The 21,222-nt window shown below is 40.4% G+C and overlaps 1 protein-coding gene across 5 annotated transcripts in view; it reads right to left on the bottom strand.

Moving 5' to 3' along the window:
* The window catches only part of ELMO1 (engulfment and cell motility 1), a 413,972-nt gene that overhangs the window by 18,612 nt on the left and 374,138 nt on the right, over window positions 1-21,222 (bottom strand). For all 5 annotated transcript variants that reach the window (XM_073332875.2, XM_073332876.2, XM_073332878.2 and 2 more), the window contains one exon: window positions 13,828-13,940. In XM_073332875.2, the coding sequence (XP_073188976.1) occupies window positions 13,828-13,940 (113 nt within the window). The remainder of the gene's footprint in view (window positions 1-13,827; window positions 13,941-21,222) is intronic.

Below are 21,222 nucleotides of genomic sequence, written 5' to 3'. Positions count from 1 at the left end.
CCAGTGGGAGCTGTGATCGGCTGAACCTGCAGACACGGCAGGTAAACAAACTGGCCCAGCCAGCTAGGGGCTTACCAATCCCTGCTCTAGATAACAAATAAGTCATTACTTTGTACATCCACAAATGCATATTGTTCTCTCGGAGCCCAAGTATATTTATACTTCTTCCCATCTTCAGCTTCTTCAGTTATTATTCCTCTTAATATTTGCCAAGAACTGCTACCACTAATATTTCCTGGCAGAGCCAGACTAAAATACTAGCTAACATACAAGGTCACTGCCTGCCAATTCCCTTTTTGAAAGAATAACTCCAGACTCCCAGCCAGGTACCAAGTGTACCACAGCACCTCTAATAAACATTCCACAGTATGCTGTCAAAAATGCAATTTTGTTACACCTGAACTACGACTCGCCTAAAACTTTGAGCAAGGTTGGACAAAATGGTGGTTAAAATGCTAGTGCCTGCCTAGTGGCTTGTCTACATCACCATTCCCAACATATCTATCACCAGTGGAGTGGCACCCATGGTGAGAAATTTTAGGGGAAAGGTTAGTATAGACACAGTCCCAGAGTACCAGACTAGCTTCATGAGCCTGACATTTTTAGGAATCCTATAAGTCCCACTGTCCCTGCTTTAAAATAAATTAAACAATCACCTAATGGAGAGACATGATTGAACATCATAGATTTTTAAACTGTGCATGTGATCCCCTCTCTTAGCTATTTTTCACTGTGTATTAGCTTTTTTCACTCAGCAAATGTGCAAAAATATTTGGAAAATAATAAATGCAAATATTTTTCTATTTATGTAGCACCTTCTCCTGAAAGAACTCAGAGCACTTTATGAACTAGGGTGAGAGACTCTAATTTCAGTTACACAAAATTAATCTGGAGCAACCCCAGAGTTAATTGATTTACTTTTGTGTGCCTGGGTTTAGAGTCTCGTGCTATGTACATAAAGTGCCACTGAAACACAGCTATCCCTGGGATGGAGGGCTGCAGGTAACCAGCACATAGTGTGTTGCACAGCACTGGGGAGAAGGGAAGTTGTAGTCGAGAAACCAGAAGCCTCTGTACTTACAAAAATTTTATAGGGGCTTCATAAGAGAGCAGACAGGGCCCTCAGTTTATATGGTCTTATATGAAGGACCCATAAAAAACTGCTTGGCATTCAATTTATGAGTCTTGGAAGAATGTATGGTTGAATTAATTCTCCCTGGATTTGAACCTCTGGTTCTAGGTAGCTTTACCAGAAATGTTTCAAACCTAATGCTTAAAAAAAACATATCCTGCCCCCATCCAGCACTGGAACAACTTGTCCTTTTCGTTCATAAAAGAGGCATTCCTATTAAATACAGTATCAGGATATAATCTCTAGCTCTAATAGCAACCTCATCTATTCATGAGACAGTTTTACAATTTTGGACAGTACACGAGAACATAGCTAGCAATTTCTTATGATTAAAAATATCCTTTCTTCCTATTGAAAGTCGGCATGCCCTTACTATAGTCTCAATACCTTTGGGCAATGAGTAAGTGGATGGTGTCAATAAGGACAATTAATATGAAACATGGAGAGAATCATCAAAGACTATGCACTGGAGTTATTGAAGGAGCTAAAATGGACCAGATCATTAACATTCTAATGATCAGAGTGTTTTAATAACCTTTTTCCAGCTCCAAATCTCTAAAAAACAAAAAGAAAATACAAATGCGAGTACTTACTCCTTTACATTATTTTTAGGAAGCAATGGTTTTAAACTAAGAAAGCCTAGCTAGGAAGGCCTGTAAAATGATTCCTAATGTCAAAAGGATAATTAAAGAACTAATAATCATAGACGGCAGCTCATCGTGTGTCCAGTGCAACTCTCCAGGAGTCCCATTCATAACTGCCGCCATGGTAAAACTTTGCTGGCAGGGGAAATGATTTAAATGAGACCTTCAAAAGGAACTAATGATATTCCGTCAGCTATATGGTTCCAATGACCATACTACCCAGGCTGAGAGAAGGAAAACCAGTATATTAACAATTGAAAACAGATCTCATTTTCCTTTTGTGTCTTGCCACACCCATCACAGCCATAGCTAGCTAGTTTTCAGCTTGATGCACCATCTTTAGGGATCTCCACTTTACAAGGTATCATGTTGGTTTATAGGAGGTGTGTGAAGCAGCGCAGGTGCATGTTGCTATTTTACTACATGGTAGGTTTGGTAAATGTTTTGATTCAGTTGTTTTTTACACTAAAGGATAAACTAAAACAGGACCCATGCAAAATGATGCTAAGTAATAAGAAAAAGAGAGGACACCATGTTTATGGTTAGGACCAAGAAACGTTAAGCTGATAAAAATGCATTTTTTGTCTTCCAGCTCCAAATACCTATAAACCAATGAAAAGAAAATATAAGTGCAAGTTCTTACACCTTTTAATCATTTTTAGGAAGAAGCAGTTTTAAATCAAGAAAGCACAGCTAGGAAGGCCTGTAGAGCCTTTAAAAATGATTATCTTGGTATCGAGGTACTGAGCCGGGACTTAAAAAACTGGAAAGGAATTTCAAAATGGAACTTTAACTCTGCACTCTGTAGAGTTGTGGGTCTGTGCATATATGTGGAGAAATTTTTTCTTCCTTAGTGAAATGGTCAGATCAAAATTGGGCAGCTTGCATTTTGCCCTCAACACTGTTAGTCTTAGGCTGAGCCTGATTTCCCTTGGTAGAGATGCTCCATAGTCTAGGGCCCTTTGCTGAGAGCTGGGCACAAAACCCTTAATTTTTCATCTAATGTTATACATGCACTGATAAAACTCTTCTTTAGAATGGGTGGTGTTGTGATAATTGGGTGTAGAAATTTACCCTAATTGTTAGCCTAACTGGTAAAAAGTGGGTAATGGTTCAAGAATTATCACCATGACTTGTTACATAAAACTACTTAAGAAAAGATGTGAGAAGAAGACAGAAAGATTAAGCTAATTTAAACAAAAATAGTTTACTGAAGGACTGTGTTAAAATTGTGACTGGTAAACCAGAGGAATAGAGGATCAGAAATCAGTGGACTAAAATTGATGCTTTGGATATTAGGCCTAATTGGTGGGCGAAATAAACAGAGGATGGATTATTCCACTCATCACCTTTTCGGGGCCCTTAAAAAAAAAAGAGAGACTTTTGGGGAGAAAAATAAAACTTTGTGCCATCACTGTGGGAAGGGTTGTTGCTGTGACACCAGACCTTGATATGCCAGTGGGGATGCTTGATGATCATTGCTGCATCAGTGAGATCACCATCCTGATACAGGTGAAATCTTGCTGTGTCTTCCCCTCCTTGCATGTTCCTTTTCATCCCGAACCCTCTTCCTCCTATTCTCTCTTTCTCTCAGCTTTTCATCTGATCATGAGATTAACTGTATTGCACAGCACCAGCATGGTGAAATGAGATGGCCCATCCAGAAATGCTCAGCCTGAGAAGGACCAGTGAAGGATAGGAACCTGACCAGACCAATCGGATGACATCCCTGAACAGGGAAGTGAGCCAGAGTCCAGAACATCCGCTATCATAGCCAACCTGCAAGTCCAAAGCATCCATCCATGTCTGACCAGTCACCTTCTATCCTAAGAACATCAACAAAAGCCGTATTTCCCCGATCTTTACTGTTCTATATCTTCTCTTCCTTCTGCGTCTGTCCATGTTGTTAAAAGCAGGAAAGACTCAATATTTAACAGAAATAACGCTTTCCTCCCTTCCACGGAGAACTGTTCGACTGAAAAGAGACTTTAACCAGTATTTACCGTCTCTGCAAAGGAACTTTGACAGGTTTTTGATTAAGTTTGTTTTTCATAATCAGTCAATTTCAATGCTTTTTGCCTTGTTTTGATTTTTTTCTGTTCTTTTCCCTTTTCATGTGTTCCAATCAATACATTTCTAACCTTTGGCAAGAACGGCCTAATGTGATTCCCATTGTATTAAGCAGGCTGAGGTCTGTATATCAAACCCAAACCTTATTTAAAACTGTTTAATATTGGACAGTTTCAGAGTCATGTTCACACCTTTAACTCTTTAGGCCCATAAATTTATCTAAATTAATACAACAGTAGTTTCTGGGAGGATAACTTGTTGCTATAAGAAACAATATTGAGTGACAAAGAAGGGCCATGATTTATTGGTACTCACAACTACCATGCTATTAAAACCACCTAGCCAGTTCTTAAGTCTGGTTTGCTCATTCTCGTTGAATTACTGATGTTATTAGGGATACCAGCATGATTACTAAGATTACAACTAGATAGATAATAATACAGTTCTCACAGTGCCTTCCATCTGAGGACTTCAGAGAGCTTTATAAACACTAATGATCTGATCTTGGCAATCAAGTACAGTAAGTATTATTTTTCTCATGTTTACAGATGGGGAACCTGGAGGACAGAGGGCTTAAAATGGCTTTGCCCAAAGTATTTTAGAAAATGTGAGGCTGAACTTGGAATAGAACACAGGTTACCTGATTCCCAGTCCTCTGCCCTAACCCTAATTATTGTTCCTCCCTAGACCTGTACACTGGAAAAGGTTAAATTCACTCATTTTCCATTGGCTCATTTTATCATCCCTTTACTTCACTATGCCAACTATCCTCTAGGCTTAACTCACTCCTGTGTGTGTCAGCGGGTAGAATTTTCAGTCCCATCCCAAAATTCATCCCTTGGGGAAGGACAGGCAGCTATCCATCAGGCATCTTGCCTGGCTGGGCCAGGTTTAGTTTCACTGGGTTTATACTCAATCAGTATGTTACAGGGTGCTCTACCAGTATTTATAGCTGATGGAATCTTCTGTCTTGCTGGCCCCACTCGCTTTGTGGTTTGTACCGAGTGCTTCAGATTCCCAACTACTGCTGTGACCCTCTTCAGGGCAAATTTTCTGCAGGGGACTCAAAGCTTGCCACTAGAGGAAACTGGACCAGTTAACTGTACTTTTTCTATAAAATCTGAAAAAAACAGAACATTTAAACATCCCTCTTCCAAGTATATGGCAGCTGGTGTAATTAAGTAGAGTTGCTAGAGAGTCTTCTTTTAGAAACCAAGTTTAAATGCTCTGATTTTTAACCTTCTAAAGAATTTTTTGCTTAAAATATTTGATCTTCAAACTAGAGCTGCAGGAGCCTGTTAACTAAATGCCATCTTGAATGCAGTGTTTTTGTAGCCATGCTAGTCCCATGATATTGGAGAGACAAGGTGAGTGAGGTAATAGCTTTTATTTGACCAACCTGTGTTGATGAGAGAGACAAGCTTTCAAACACAGAGCTCTTCTTCAGGTCTGGGAAATGTACTCAGAGTGTCACAGCTAAATGCAAGGTGGACCAGACTGTTTAGCATAAGTAGTTAACACATTTCAAGGGACCATTAAAGGTAAAGTGGCCAGTTAACACTTCTCCATTCATGGGTAGAGGGAGGTAAAAAAAAAAAGTTAAGGGGTCTGTGTTCATAGAATCATAGAATATCAGGGCTGGAAGGGACCTCAGGAGGTCATCTAGTCCAACCCCCTGCTCAAAACAGGACCAATCCCCAGTTTTTGCCCCAGATCCCTAAATGGCCCCCTCAAGGATTGAACTCACAACCCTGGGTTTAGCAGGCCAATGCTTAAACCACTGAGCTATCCCTCCCCCTCAAGTGGGTATATATTGGATTTATGGTTTATTAAAACAATGTCTCTATTCAGTCCATGATTTTTAGTGTCTCGCAAAGTTACAAATTTAAGCTCCCGGGCTTTCTCTGTTGAAGTTATTGCCAAACACATCCATTTCATTCTCACCCATAATAATTTTACATTCAACAACAAAACACTTCGTTCAAACCATGGGGGCAGCCATGGGTACTAGGATGGCTCACCAATATGCTAACCTCTTCGCAGGCCACCCTGACAAAGAATTTCTGGACAAATGCCCAAGAAACCAACGATATACCTGAGATACATTGATATTTTCAGCCTCTGGCTAGATAACCTAAATTCCCTCATGGATTTTCCACTACAACTTCAACAACCACCACCCACCCATTATTCTTTCTCTAGAACACTCCCACACTAACATCAACTTCCTGGACACCACAATCAGCTTCAACAATAAAGACTAGTAAATTTGTTAGTCTCTAAGGTGCGACAAGTACTCCTTTTCTTTTTACGGATACAGACTAACACGGCTGCTACTGTGAAACCAGCTTCAACAATGGAACTCTACAGACAAGTATATACAAGAAACTCCTGGATCACCACACCTACCTTCACAGATCCAGTAATTGCCCCGAACACATGAAGAAATCTGTTATCTATAGCTAGGCACTCAGATACCACAGAACATACTCTGCGGAGAAAGTTTGGGATATACACCTGAACACACGTAAAACTGCCTTTACCAAACAAGAACATTTCACCAGAGAAGTAGATCGCATCATGGAATGGGTCACTCAAATACCCTGAGAGAATCTGCTTCAATACAGAAATAACCCTCTTCCAACTGCACACCTCTTGTAACACCTACCATCCAACACTGGCACGAATACGGAGTATCATCAAACAAGTACAACCCATACTTAATGGGGGCCACATCCTGAAAGAAATCTTTCCTCAACCCCCACTTTTGGCCTTCGAACAACCCCGCAACCTCTGCATGCTCATCATCAGAAGTAAGCTCCCACAGATCAAGTCACACCAACTTAAAGTGGCACCAGAACAACAGATACAACCTGCAGACACATCTCCACTTCTATGATGATCAACACCCCACACAACACACCTTTCAAGATCCATGGGTCCTACACATGCCTGTCACAATGTGAGGTTTCAGAGTAACAGCCGTGTTAGTCTGTATTCGCAAAAAGAAAAGGAGGACTTGTGGCACCTTAGAGACTAACCAATTTATTAGAGCATAAGCTTTCGTGAGCTACAGCTCACTTCTTCAGATGCATATCGTGGAAACTGCAGCAGGCTTTATATATACACAGAGAATATGAAACAATACCTATTCCCACCCCACTGTCCTGCTGGTAATAGCTTATCTAAAGTGATTTCCAGCACAAATCCAGGTTTTCTCACCCTCCACCCCCCCACACAAATTCACTCTCCTGCTGGTGATAGCCCATCCAAAGTGATAACTCTTTACACAATGTGCACCACACAACAGAACCACTAACCCAGGAACTTATCCTTGCAACAAAGCCCGTTGCCAACTGTGCCCACATATCTATTCAGGGGACACCATCACAGGGCCTAATAACATCAGCCACACTATCAGAGGCTCGTTCACCTGCACATCCACCAATGTGATATATGCCATCATGTGCCAGCAATGCCCCTCTGCCATGTACATTGGTCAAACTGGACAGTCTCTACGTAAAAGAATAAATGGACACAAATCAGATGTCAAGAATTATAACATTCATAAACCAGTCGGAGAACACTTCAATCTCTCTGGTCACGCGATCACAGACATGAAGGTCGCTATCTTAAAACAAAAAAACTTCAAATCCAGACTCCAGCGAGAAACTGCTGAATTGGAATTCATTTGCAAATTGGATACTATTAATTTAGGCTTAAATAGAGACTTGGAGTGGCTAAGTCATTATGCAAGGTAGCCTGTTTCCTCTTGTTTTTTCCTACCCCCCCCCCCCCAGATGTTCTGGTTTAACTTGGATTTTAACTTGAAGAGTGGTCAGTTTGGATGAGCTATTACCAGCAGGAGAGTGAGTTTGTGTGTGTATGGGGGTGGGGGGGATGTGAGAACCTGGATTTATGCAGGAAATAGCCCAGCTTAATTGTCATGCACATTGTGTAAAGAGTTATCACTTTGGATGGGCTATCACCAGCAGGAGAGTGAATTTGTGTGGGGGGGTGGAGGGTGAGAAAACCTGGATTTGTGCTGGAAATCACTTTAGATAAGCTATTACCAGCAGGACAGTGGGGTGGGAATAGGTATTGTTTCATATTCTCTGTGTATATATAAAGCCTGCTGCAGTTTCCACGATATGCATCTGAAGAAGTGAGCTGTAGCTCACGAAAGCTTATGCTCTAATAAATTGGTTAGTCTCTAAGGTGCCACAAGTCCTCCTTTTCTTTTTGTCACAATGTGGTGTACCTCATCCAGTGCACTAAATGCCCCAAGAAAACTATGTGTGTGAAATGTGACAATCATTATGCTCTTGAATGAATACACACAGAAAAATAAGAGACAAAACCATCATATCACAAAGCACTCACTCAATATCTGACCTTAGTCCTCATCCTCAAAGAAACCTGCACCACACCTTTAAAGACAAACCTGGGAACTTAAATTCATCACTTTGCTAGATACTAAAAATCATGTACTGAATAGAGACACTGGATTTATGGCTTATTACAAGTCTATAACCCACTTAACCCTTACCCCCCACCTTGCCATCTTCTTTTTCTTCTCCCCCTCCTCTGACTTGAGGGGTGTTAATGGGCCACATCACCTTGAATGGCCATTAACTACTTATGCTAAACAATCTGTTCCACCCTTGTATTTCGCTGTAACACTCTGAGTATATTTCCCAGACCTGACGAATTCTATGTAAACTTGAAAGCTTGTTTTTCTCACCAACAGAAGTCGGTCCAATAAAAGATATTACCTCATCCACCTTGTCTCGCTAAATGGCATCTTACCACTTTGTTAAATTTAGGATTCCAGCTCTCAAATTGTGGTCTGGGGACCATTGGTGAGCACTTGCTGATCGTCTACCTAGTGTTGGCTCTTCACATGGTGCTGTTTCCAATTGCATTAAAGGCAGCTAAGATACATTAAATGGTTTCCTAATATTACTGTTCCATGTAAACTGTATGCTGTGGGTGCCACAACAGTATTATATGATTAGGACCAGGAAAGGAAGTGGTCCACATGGTCACAAACAGGAGAAGAGATGGCCCATGTTCCAAGTTTTATACTGAAATACAATCCACACTGTAAGCAATTAAAGAATCCTTGGGCAAAAAATTCACACCAAGTACAGCCTGTGGTCTTGTAGTGCTATTAGAATACAGGTAACTAAATGACCTTGCACATTTCAATATTGCTATGGGTAGATTCATATTTTTCTTTTCAATGTTTTGAATTTATATTCAAGTACTTTTTCTCCCTCTGTAAATGGTCTTTATTTATGATTTTAATTAACCTGCATATTTAGACAGAGATCATTGTGGCCTACATAAGACTTCTATGTGAGCCTTAATTAATTGATCTGCAGAGCTACTTGAGGTATTAGGCTAACCAATTACCCCTCAACAAACTCTCAGATTTCTATTTTTGCATTTTTATTTTTATAAAACAAGAGTAGGTGGAGGAGGCTGCCTGTAGAAAAGAAAATGCTGCAGAAACTAAAAGGAGAAAGGATGTGTTTTGAATTAACTATTTTCAATTAAAGCTGATTCATCTCTACTCCTGGTTAGTGGAGGCATTTAGCACAAACTGCAAAGGACTTTTTTCCCCTTTAAATTCCTATCGCAGGTCCTCTTCAAAAACATGCTGCCCCTGCGTTGTTAATTTCAAGGGTTATATAACCAGGCTTCCTCCTCCATGCAAAAATTACTACTCAAGAGTCTTTAGCTGCAGTACATAGTTTCCCACTTTATGAAGATTAAAGAGAAATTGTATGTTATTAAAGACAAAAGGGCATTTCTTCCAAAATAATGCACCCGGCAACATAAACCATGGGTGTGCTGGGTGACAATGTCAATATATCTATTTTGCCCAATAAAACTCACTTACAGGAAGGCTTTTCTACTACTTAGCTCCACCAGAAATAACTTGGAGAGTTTCTGAGTGCTCTGTGGGCTTTTGCTTGGCTCTCTTCCCCTTTCTTTCCAGGCTAAACTATGGCAGCAGACAGATCACTCCACGTTCCGAACTGGCTAACTGCCAGACGACAGTCACCATTTTAATAAAATGGTGATTCATGAAGCATTATGCTCTGACATTACACAATGGCCTAAGAGCGCACAGTCTGTTTTTCCATTTCATTCTTCTTTATTCAGAAAGGTTTCAGAGTAGCAGCCGTGTTAGTCTGTATTCGCAAAAAGAAAAGGAGTACTTGTGGCACCTTAGAGACTAACAAATTTATTTGAGCATAAGTTTTCGTGAGCTACAGCTCACTTGGCTGTAGCTCATGAAAGCTTATGCTCAAATAAACTTGTTAGTTTCTAAGGTGCCACAAGTACTCCTTTTCTTTATACCAGGAAAAAGTTCTCATATTCTGTGGAAGCTTTTGGGGGTAATATATAGGGAAGTGCTCACTCTCTCTCTCTATTTTAATCAACAAGCTCTTCAGAAGTTCTGCTAGGGCAACAATCAAAGACTTCTTGATATAGCGAGAGAGCTCATGCTGTTATGATAACCCCATTTTCAAGTACAAAAGGCAGTGATATGACTGCAGATATTCCATATTCCATTTCAAGACCACCCCACTGAGGCAGTCATTGGCTTGGAGGATTTCCAGCTAAATCCAAATTTGAAAAAGATTTACCCCTCTGAGAGTGACAGAGTTTGCAAGCTCTCTACTCATTATTTCTTAAGTCAATTCTTCAACCCACTGTGACTACCCATGTGTATCCTACCACCTGTTCAGACAACAGTCTTAATAGAAGTTTGCTCTGGAGTCTTTATCACAGAATAATGCCAGTTAATTATTTTTTAAATGGGCAATTAAATGGTTTTCGTTTCTGATGGGTGGCCGTGTTAAGATACCTCTTTGCACATTCTGCAGACTTGGAACATTTGCTCCAGGTGTTATATTAAAAAAAAATCATAAAAAGGATGGATCAAGATGCAGACATAATAAATCAGAGCAACTACATGACCTTACTGTTGTAACCATTTTCCTTTCTCTTACTGCCCCCCATTGTTGCTGGGTTTTTGTTCTTTTTCCAGTTACTTATCTTGTTAAGACTAAACTTTCAGATTTGAGGAGATTGGCTCAACTTGTGTGCACAGAAGAGAGGTGAGAAGAAAACTCATGGAGGCTTCCCCACTTCGCACCCATTATTATTAGCTATTTATATTGCAGTAGCACCTAAAAGCCCCATTCAAAGAACCAAGGCCTCATTGTACTAGGCACCACAGACACACGTAACAAAAAAGACACTCCCTGTATCAAATTGCTTACAGTCTAAGTAAGCCCATCACGGTCCTTACTTTTTACTGGGCACAAGGTCTCTGTGAGTTTAGCATCAACAGCATCACTAGCTTCCTTGATACCAACGTGTGGGAGGAGAAGCATATGCAAGCGCCTTTGCAAAAAGTGGTGCAGCAGCTGTCCCTGAATCAGTAAAAATGTATGCTAGAGCTCCTGATGGGGCGCGGTGGAGGGCACCCCCTTCAAAGTGCAGAAGTATCCTAAGGGCACAGTTATAGCCCATAGATAAGTCAGCTCTTTGGGCGAGTGTGGTGGGTTTCATTCATCCCTTGAGCACCCCATTGCCGTCTGGTCATGGTACTGCCATTCTCTTCGGCTACCAGTGTCCTCCTGCAGACTGTCAGACGGCCTCTGTGGGCCTTATGTCGCTGGGCCCTTCAGGGGTACGACAAACTCAAAAATTAGAAACAGGTCTTTGCCCATCAGGGCCAATAATAAACAAACTAGTTTCTTACTCTTTCTGGGTTTAATTCCCTGCCAGGGATTGAATCAGCAGAGTTCCTTCTTATTCTCAGCCACTGACTATGGCCAATAATAGTCCCTGACCCAGCCTGGTTCCTCTGGCTGCAGCCTGTGGAGCATCCTGCCTTGCTCCTCTGGCTCCAGGTAGGAACTGACTCATTGACAGCAGGCAGCTACCTTTTATTTCAGCCTGCTGAGCTTTGATTGGCTGTTGCTGGTCCCTAGCCCTTCTGACTGCCAGAGGCCAAATCTTGCTGGTTTCCAAAGGGTTGCTCTGTTCTTCACAGAGAACTGTTTTCTGAGGTGGGGTGCAGCAGAATAGTGGGGCCTCCAGGGGGGGGCCACAAAGGCCTGGTACACCCAGTCACCAGGAGGGATCATGTCTTTTATTTGCCAGCAAAGCAGCATGCACACTTATGGTGCTGCATAAATATGATACTAAAGCAATTAATTTGATTGTCCAATATAGTTCTTTGCAAGGCATGGTGCAAGGAACTTTTTGACCATGGGCCAGATTTTAAACTTGTGTAAATTAGTATAATTCTGTTGAAGTGAATGGAGCTACACCAATATACACCAGCTAAGAATCTGGCTCATGTTTTTTTGAACTGACACTAGTTTAAAACAATCCATTACTTAAAGAACCAAAAATATTCCATCTTTCCTGTAGAGATTTTCCCAAAAACGTTTTACCCAACCTCTTTCCTCTCTCCCCCCGCAGAACTTTGGTGGTTCAAATAAAACGGATCCCAGATCCAAACAATCCCAGGATTGTGGTTTGGTTTAGCTAAAACCAAAGCCAGGTGATGATGGCCAAACCAAAGCAAGTCTCTTTGACCACTCAGCAACTGTGCAGAAGATGCTGCTGAAAATGTATGTTACATGTCTCTGTGGATCTGTGTAAACATTTATAATGGCACACTGATGTTTTTTTACCCCTTTCTGAAAATCCTGTGCAATTGGTTCATTACATATTATTAAACATTAAGATTATAACGATTTAAAGCTGAATGATTTGGCCATCTTTTCTTCATCTTCATCCTGGAAAATTTTCCAATTTGCAATTTTCCAAAAACATCCATCAGCTTTGGTTAAGGATGGTGCACTGCTTATCTTCTAGGATGAGAATATTGCAGGGACTATATTTTATGCACAGAAAGCTGCCTTTCACATCAATCTCTAGTTCTCAAATATTTCTCTCTCTAGAATCTACTCTCTCTAGAATCTACTCCTAGCTTTTAGAGTTTTCTAATTCATGTTGCATTTACAGTAAAAATAAAAGTATAGAAATGTGAATCTCATCAAAATGCGGGTGGGAGTGTCTGGGTGTATTGAGGCAAAGTTTGGAACCAATTTTGGGTAGCATGTTGAATCCACAGTTTCTCATCTGAACTTCTGCTCCTGGGGAAGAAGGGGGCTACTGTTAGGGGAAAACAATCATGTAGACTGTGGTTTGGTAAAGTGAACTGTACAATCCAAATCTGAGCAATGGTGCACGTAGCTGAGAAGATAGTTTTTCTATGCCTATAATTTATTCATCCCAAGGGGCACAGGTTATGGATTTGAGTACTTTTTAAAATCTGCTAGCTTTTGAAATATTTAAGCCTCACATTATGTTTAATGTAAATGATCATAAAAGAAGAAAATTAAGGACAGGAAGTGACTAGAGACGGGTGGTGAGTTGTGCTCACCACAAGTAAAAGTGATGGGCCTTTGATGAGGTATATAAATAATTAGTAGCACAATTTAAAAGCAGTCTTTTAAAAAAGAACGTTCAGGTTCTGAATACCACAGTCGCTGTGTGTTATTAATTTACAACCTTATTTTCCAGAGAAAGGTAGAGCTTTTGACCTTGTCATCAGCAGGGTACCAGAAGATCAAGAGAGCGTGCAAGGTATTTAGCTCTTGGTGCAAAACCATTGCTTCAGATTTTTGACAAATGCTAGGCCTAAAACGACTGGACCTATTCCACAGGTCAGAGTTCATATAAGGAAAATTCAAAAATTCCCACTGAAGCATAGGACACTCAAGAACGAAATTAACTAAAAGATTTCTTGGGTAATTCCTTGAAAGAAAAGTCTTAATAGTTGGATCTAAAAACAAATACTGCCAATAAGTTATGCTCTTGAGCTAAACTAGAATAGAGAAACAACAGTGAAATGCCTGACTATCCAGGTCTGAGCAGTACCTTGTCGCCGTCGACTATTGAGTTTCCTAAAGCAGGTGCCTTCTACAAGTCGGTTAAGACGTTGTTGCTTGATGAGCTCTAAGATTTCAGGCTGAATCTTCTCTTTTAGCTCCCTGGAACAAACAAAGCAAAACCAGGCACTTTTTAGATTTATTCACATACCATTTTTTCTCACTGCGATAGACAGCCTCATGAGAGGCTGAGCTTGATTTTGGGGATAGTAGTCTTACTCCAGCACACAGTCTGCTTCAAGGAGGGAAGTTTGTCTAATGGCTGGCGTGCAGGAATGGGAGGTCCTATTCACATCACGGTCAGTAAGTCAGTATGTGGCCTAAGGGAAGCAATTTAACCTACTTGTGCCTCAGTGAACCCATCTATAAAATAATACTTAGTATCATACATCATAAAGGCATGTGATGCACCTCACAGGATTATTGTGATGCTTACTTGATAAATTGACGCAATGTTCTACGAAAGTGCACCTGTTATCATTATTATTTAGTAAAAGAGAGAAAAGATAATGCAAGCTATACAGTCTGAAACACCAAGAGAAAATAGTGAGCAGTCCCAATTCCAGCTCAGACAAAATAATAACTGATTATACTGGATTGTTTTTATTTCCATATCGCTCTATGAATTTACTACCATATGGAGTTTGTTGAAAAGTTCCATAGATTTTGATACTAATGTGTATCTAGCGTTAAATGTTGATTTCAGACAGTGTCTAAGGATGCACAAGTGACTGAATTCATTGGCTATCTCCTTACTTAGATTCATTAAGAATATATAAAGGAGAGGTTTAAACATCAACTTGACAGCAAATCTAGTAAGACTAAGATGTAACTGAATGTGTAGAGGATTCATAAAATATGAAGGGTGTCAAGACCATAATTTTGGGTTGCTGTGTGAATAAAGTAATACCAGACATCATTCTGTATAGCAGTAATCACAGTCAAGACTCAGTAAAGGAGTGCAGTTTTAGAGGTGAACCAAAATTCCTCCCCTCTGGAAAACATCAGACTTTCCATCTATGCTGATTGCCATGTTTACTTATCACTTCATCTCACACGCCCTCTGCATGCAGAAACCCCACTGAAAACATAGCAAGTTCTGTGCATAAAGATTGTGTCCTTAATCAGATAGGCCATAATCCTCCCAGGTACTAGTTAAATGCTTATGTATATCGGAACAGGAGTTCTTGATGCACAATCTGCTGTATATTTACAAGCTGTGAAAAATTGATCCATTCAAATATCAAGTGACTAGAACTACAGAAACAAACTACCTCTAGAAAGTGTTTTATTAGTACTCATGATTATTTTCAAATACCATAGTTTTCCCACTGAGAGCCATGGTATGAATATTCTGCATGGTATTTATATACTGTCAAAAGACTTTAGTGCTTGAATAGGTTTCTTGGTTTTCCGTGCTCTTTAGGAAAGAGACGGAGAAAAGACCCCCAAATACAACAGCAATGAGACACAATCTGGATTGGTTTAGCAATTCTTTAATACAGTGTACATCTCACTGAAATGGCCTCAAGTGTTCAAGCATAAGTATGAAGAACAGTTTGATATTTACACAGTTCAATCCAGAAATTGGATAATTATCACTAAAGTACACAGAATCATAACACTATAGAAATTAGACATGAAAACCTAAAAAGGTCATCTAGTACAGTGGTTCTCAAACTAGGGCCGCCGCTTGTTCAGGGAAAGCCCCTGGCGGGCCGGGCCGGTTTGTTTATCTGCCGCGTCCTCAGGTTCGGCGGATCACGGCTCCCACTGGTCGCGGTTCGCCGCTCCAGGCCAATGGGGGCTGCAGGAAGCGGCATGGGCCGAGGGATGTGCTGGCCGCCCTTCCTGCAGCCCCCATTGGCCTGAAGCGGCGAACCACGGCCAGTGGGAGCTGCGATTGGCCGAACCTGTGGACGGAGCAGGTAAACAAACTGGCCCGGCCCACCAGGGACTTTCTCTGAACAAGCAGCAGCCCTAGTTTGAGAACCACTGATCTAGTACATCCTAATGCAACTGGTCAGGCTCTGTGTTTCTTCCTCGGCCCAAGGACTTGACACAAATTGGGGGTCCTCTAAATAATAATACCTGAGAAAAATTAAATAACTCTTATTTATCCACTGCCAAACAGGTTTACCAGGTGGCTCACTGAATATAGAGAGCACATTGTCTCTGCTCTGAAGAGCTCACAGCCTACACAGACAGCGTGCAGGCAAGGCACAGGGGAAATGTGGACTTACAAATTAACAAGGTGACAGAAGTGATGCGAGGTAAATCCCACTCCCGTCTCCTCCCCTCCAAGATTGCAGTTTCCCTTTCGTTAACTCCCATGTTTCCTCCTCTCCCCCTGGAAAACACTGTTGCCCAACATAAACCAGAGACAGAGAGTGAATTTGAACGCTAACCAATCCAAAAATAAATAAAACCTCTCAAAAGTGGCTCAGTATCTAAAGACAGGTTTCAGAGTAACAGCCGTGTTAGTCTGTATTCGCAAAAAGAAAAGGAGTACTTGTGGCACCTTAAAGACTAACCAATTTATTTGAGCATGAGCTTTCGTGAGCTACAGCTCACTTCATCGGATGCATGCATTCATCCGATGAAGTGAGCTGTAGCTCACGAAAGCTCATGCTCAAATAAATTGGTTAGTCTCTAAGGTGCCACAAGTACTCCTTTTCTTTTTTCAGTATCTAAAGGCTTTCTTGCCATAAGAGAGAGGGAGGAGGGGGCCTTCTCTCTCTCTACTGATATGTCCTGCAACACCGCAGTATCTGAGTGCCTGACAGATATAAATACCCTGTAATGGTGAGAAGTATTATTATCCTAGTTATTACAGAGGGGGAAATTTGGCATGTGGAGATTACTGGGAAGATTTTCAAATGCATAAAGAAGAGACAGATAACCAATTCTCACTGATTTTCAATGAGCCTTTGAAAATCTCCCTCTAGTGACTTAAGCCTAGGTCCTGTGCCTTTAGCATGAGACCATCTCCCCTTCTGCCTGGTCAGCCTTCACCCTAGTGTCGTCAGCAGCTGCTACCAGTGTAAAATTGCTCTCTACCACACTTTTTCCAGTGCTTTGTCCAACCCTGATTTAATTTTCTTAAGCAACTTGGCACCAAGTACTTCCTTTGCAAGACTATTCCAAAACCTAATTCATCTCACTGTCAGGAAGGCTTTCACTCTTACTGCTTTCAGATTATATAAAACGGGGTTGGGTACACTGAGCAATCCTGCTAATTACTATCCACGCACCTAAATAAAGGACCTTATCCTCTGAAGCATTTAAGTTTCCTCAACCACTGAAGTCAGTGGGAGTTGAGGAAGTTCAACCATTGTAGGGTTGGACCCCAAACCAGAAGAGCCACTCCACTTACTGGCAGAAATATCTCACTCTGCCTAATTTAAAAATCAAATCTGGAGAGCAGTAAGATAGAGAAACACAATTTTAAATATATTTTTGCAACATTTTTATCTCATGATTTCAGAATAGCATAAGATCCAGTTTGTGCCTGGGGAAAGGGCAAGATAGCAAGGAAAATATGAGGAAGGGATAAAACAGCTGATTGCATTTTAGTTTCTACTAAATAATTTAATTTAATGATTTAATAATCACAAGGATTAGTAAATTGGAAGGGATCAAACACTTGAGACAGCCAAATAAGAAGGTGTCACTAACTTTATGATTCTCCCCATTGGTCTCAGCACACCATCAGCTACTTGCTTTTAAAACACACATCTAAGCAACTCATGGCTCACAAGATCTTTAGAAATTATTTTAATTTTTTAAAAAAACAACAGAGTGTTTTTTAGTACCAGTTTCATCTGCCTCTAGCCCTGTACTTTCATACTCACAGCTCAGATTCCTTCCAATCAGCAACAGTCACTTTTTCTAGAATTGGGTATTTTATAGTGTTATAATGATTTAAATTACAATAGAAAAATAATCCCAAAGCACCTTTCATCTGTTATATTGTATTCTCTCCTATCATTAATGCTTCCTGAACAGTTATTATTGACATTTTCCAGCCTAGCAGAAAATTATTAAAGATAAAAGAAAGGTATAAAAACCCAAATCCCTCCAAATGTTCCCCTCTGTGTTGCTGACTTACAAACAATCCTTCCCTAAAAACTGCTGCATTAACAAACTCCCCCTAAGCCGCTCCAGCCTCCTCTTAAACATCATAATTTTGCCTTTTATTCACCCAGCTCTACTGTTATTTAGTGTGCCAAAGAAATGACCTAGTGCTTTGCATAGCAACATGATCAGCAGAACTGCGTACACCCTTCCATCTTCTTTTCTTCTTCTGTTAGCCTTAATCCCATCTATATGGGGTCGGCACTTTTAGTCGTCCTTCTCCATTCCAGTCTGTCTTGAAGCAGTTCCTCAGAAACTCCGCAGCTAATCAAATACTTTTGTATGACAATCATCCATCTAATTCTGGATCTTCCTAACCCTTCTCATACCCTCTGCTTCTAAATTTAACACCCTGTTTCCTATATATTCTTCTGATCTTCTTTTCACATGCCCAAACCATCTAAGCCTGAATTTCTCTCAGCTTTTCTATAATTAATTCCACCATCACACTTCCCTTAATTCAGTCATTTCAAACATAATCCAGCCTGGTAACTCCAAGCATCCATTTTAACTTTTCCACTGTGTTCAAGATCTGCTCCTGCCTCCTCCTCAGTGCCCAGCATTCAGAGTCATACCAAAATGGATTTTGTAGATCTTATTTTTCAATTTGATAGGCACTCTCCTATCACAGATCATGTCGCTCACTTCTTTCCATTTAGTCCATGCCTTTCCTGTTCCACTAAAAAGTTCCTTATTGAGTTCATCATTACCCTTCACTGTTGAACCTAGGTTCTTGACTGTCCGTACCTTTTGGTAATGGTTGGGCTCCCAGACTTAGAATTCCATTGTTTTACTGCAAGGTATCAATGAATCTACTGACCACATAACCTGTTTTATTTCTCCTGATTTTCATTCTATTTCTTTCAAAAACACACCTCTATTTTTCTAACTCTTCTTCCACTTCCTCTTTGCCCCCCCCACCCCCAAGCACTACATCATCTGCAAAAAACATGCACTGGGGGGGCCACTCTCTGGATGTCTTTTGTAAGTGCATTGAGCACCAACATGAACAAAAAGGGGCTCAGGGCAGAACCTTGATGTGCTCTGATTCCTATTAGTAACTATTCTATTTCTCCATTTGGCCTTCTAACTGTGGGTGCACCCCTCCATAGCCATTCAAAACTGATCAAATTCAAACACACCCTGTTTTCCTATGGATTTGCTGTTTTGCCAGAACTAGAAGTAGATTAAACTTGATCTCTGATGTCCCAACCACACTGTGACCTTAGGGAAACAAATTCCTCCTTGCAAAACTGAGCTAATGCAATTAATAAATAAAATCATAATAATTAATAATTAATGCAACCATTCCCACTTCAAACTCAAACAAAAGTTTATTTGGAGCACTGTAGTCCAAAAGTTTGAAGAGCTGTAACTTCTTTATTTTATATGTGGGAACACCAGCAAAAAGGCTCAGTCATGCTGGGTCCGTGAATAGTTACCATCCATTAGCCACATCCTAATACAGCTCTTAATAAGGCTACTGACTTTATATTCAGTTGGGAACAATTTCTTTCTAAGTACCTGCAATTCTTTAGGTTTCTGTGGAGACCAAAACTACCTTCTCTGGCTCGTTCTCTCTTTTACACACAATGGATTCATGATTTTGTACTTGCGTCATTAGTAGCATCTACACAGTTTGTGAGAATTCAGTACATGGAGCCAAATCACAGGGGAAACTAAAAGAGCACTTTCCCTTCACAATCAAGAATAAGTGATCAGAGATGCAATCAAAATGGAAATTCATAGAATTTAAATCACCATGAATACAGTCATGATTGTTTAAATAGCTTAGTTATTCATTTCTTAAGCTTAACATTTGTCTTGGATCTGAAATGAGTTTCTTTAACATTTCCACTGCTTTTATTTGGATCATGGAATGCATTCATTACATTTTGTGGATGCAGACTATACACTGTGACAATGATTAGCAACCCTGATATTTGGAATCAGAAAGCTTGTGCTGCACTAGCAAATTTCACCATGGTAGGCAAGGCTCAAAGTGAATATAAATAGTATAAATAGTTGACCTGTATCGCTGATAAATAGTTGACTCACTGGGAAAGTGAGGAAAACAAGAAGCTTTGGGGACAGGTGTAGCACCACTAAACTGCTTTGAATCTCTGTGGGTTACAAAAGATTGGCAAAGAACTGCTCTGAAGTGTAGGGATGCAAATCCAGTTTTGAACAGATACAAGACTACAGGTGATATCAATTCTAACTGGGTGCTAGGTCCTATCATTCTAATAATGTGAAGACATAAAAGAATCACTGTCCCTTTGATTCCAGTTAGTATTATTAAAGTTTGTAACTCTGCTTAGTTTATGCTTTCACCATTGTCCTGTCAGAGAAAGGCCCGCGGAGTTTGCACATACATGTAGTTTTGCAGATAAACCAAACCCAGAGTCTCATACATGAATCCTCTTGAACTCCGGAGTGATGGAACTGAAATACCTAAATACAAATCCATCTTTACAGTTTCGTCCCATTCAACTTCAAACGTGGCCAACATTTCATGAAATTTTGGTTTAAGATGACGGAACTCTCACAGATTCTCAGCTGATTATCTCAAAAGGTTTCTGCTAGTCTGGATCAAAAGACATGAGATTTGAGCACCACTGAAGATAAACCTGCCCCAAGTCACTAGTTTGGTTTCAAGCCCTACCCCAGTGCAGATCAAATGTCATGTCCATGGCTCATCTCTAGGATTTTCACATATAATGGAGATGAAGACATTTTGAGAAGCAGACGCAAGCTATAATAGAGGTACCACAATTGATACGTAGCATTAGACCATATGAAATGGGTATTACACTGCATATATGTTAACAAGAAATCACCTAGAAATAAGTAACTGTACCTGACTAACATCAAAGATAACACAAGCAAAAGAAAAGATGACACTATCACTCAAACACTCTTTTATGGAGCAAATTTATACTGGTGCTATTGCTCTGGGCTATTTACCTGGCTCAGAGAAGTGATATTTTGAATCTTTATGGGGCATTGGACAGAAGACAAAAACTCATGTTAAAAAAAAAATGTGCACGCATAACAACACAAAGCATGGAAATGTCAAAGCATTATTTTCTGCAAATAAGTCACGCTAGGCCCTATAGGGATTAGCCAAATCTGTTTGAACCTAACTCAAAGAAACAGCTGAGATTTGCAGCAGAAGAAAACATATGCACTTCAATCAGATGCTACTCCATTGCTTTTGAGCAGTGCTCCCTGGGCAATTTTTCCC

This window comes from Lepidochelys kempii, chromosome 2, assembly GCF_965140285.1.
Source record: "Lepidochelys kempii isolate rLepKem1 chromosome 2, rLepKem1.hap1, whole genome shotgun sequence".
Lineage (NCBI taxonomy): Eukaryota > Metazoa > Chordata > Testudines > Cheloniidae > Lepidochelys > Lepidochelys kempii.
This window is presented reverse-complemented; position numbering and strand designations above follow the sequence as displayed.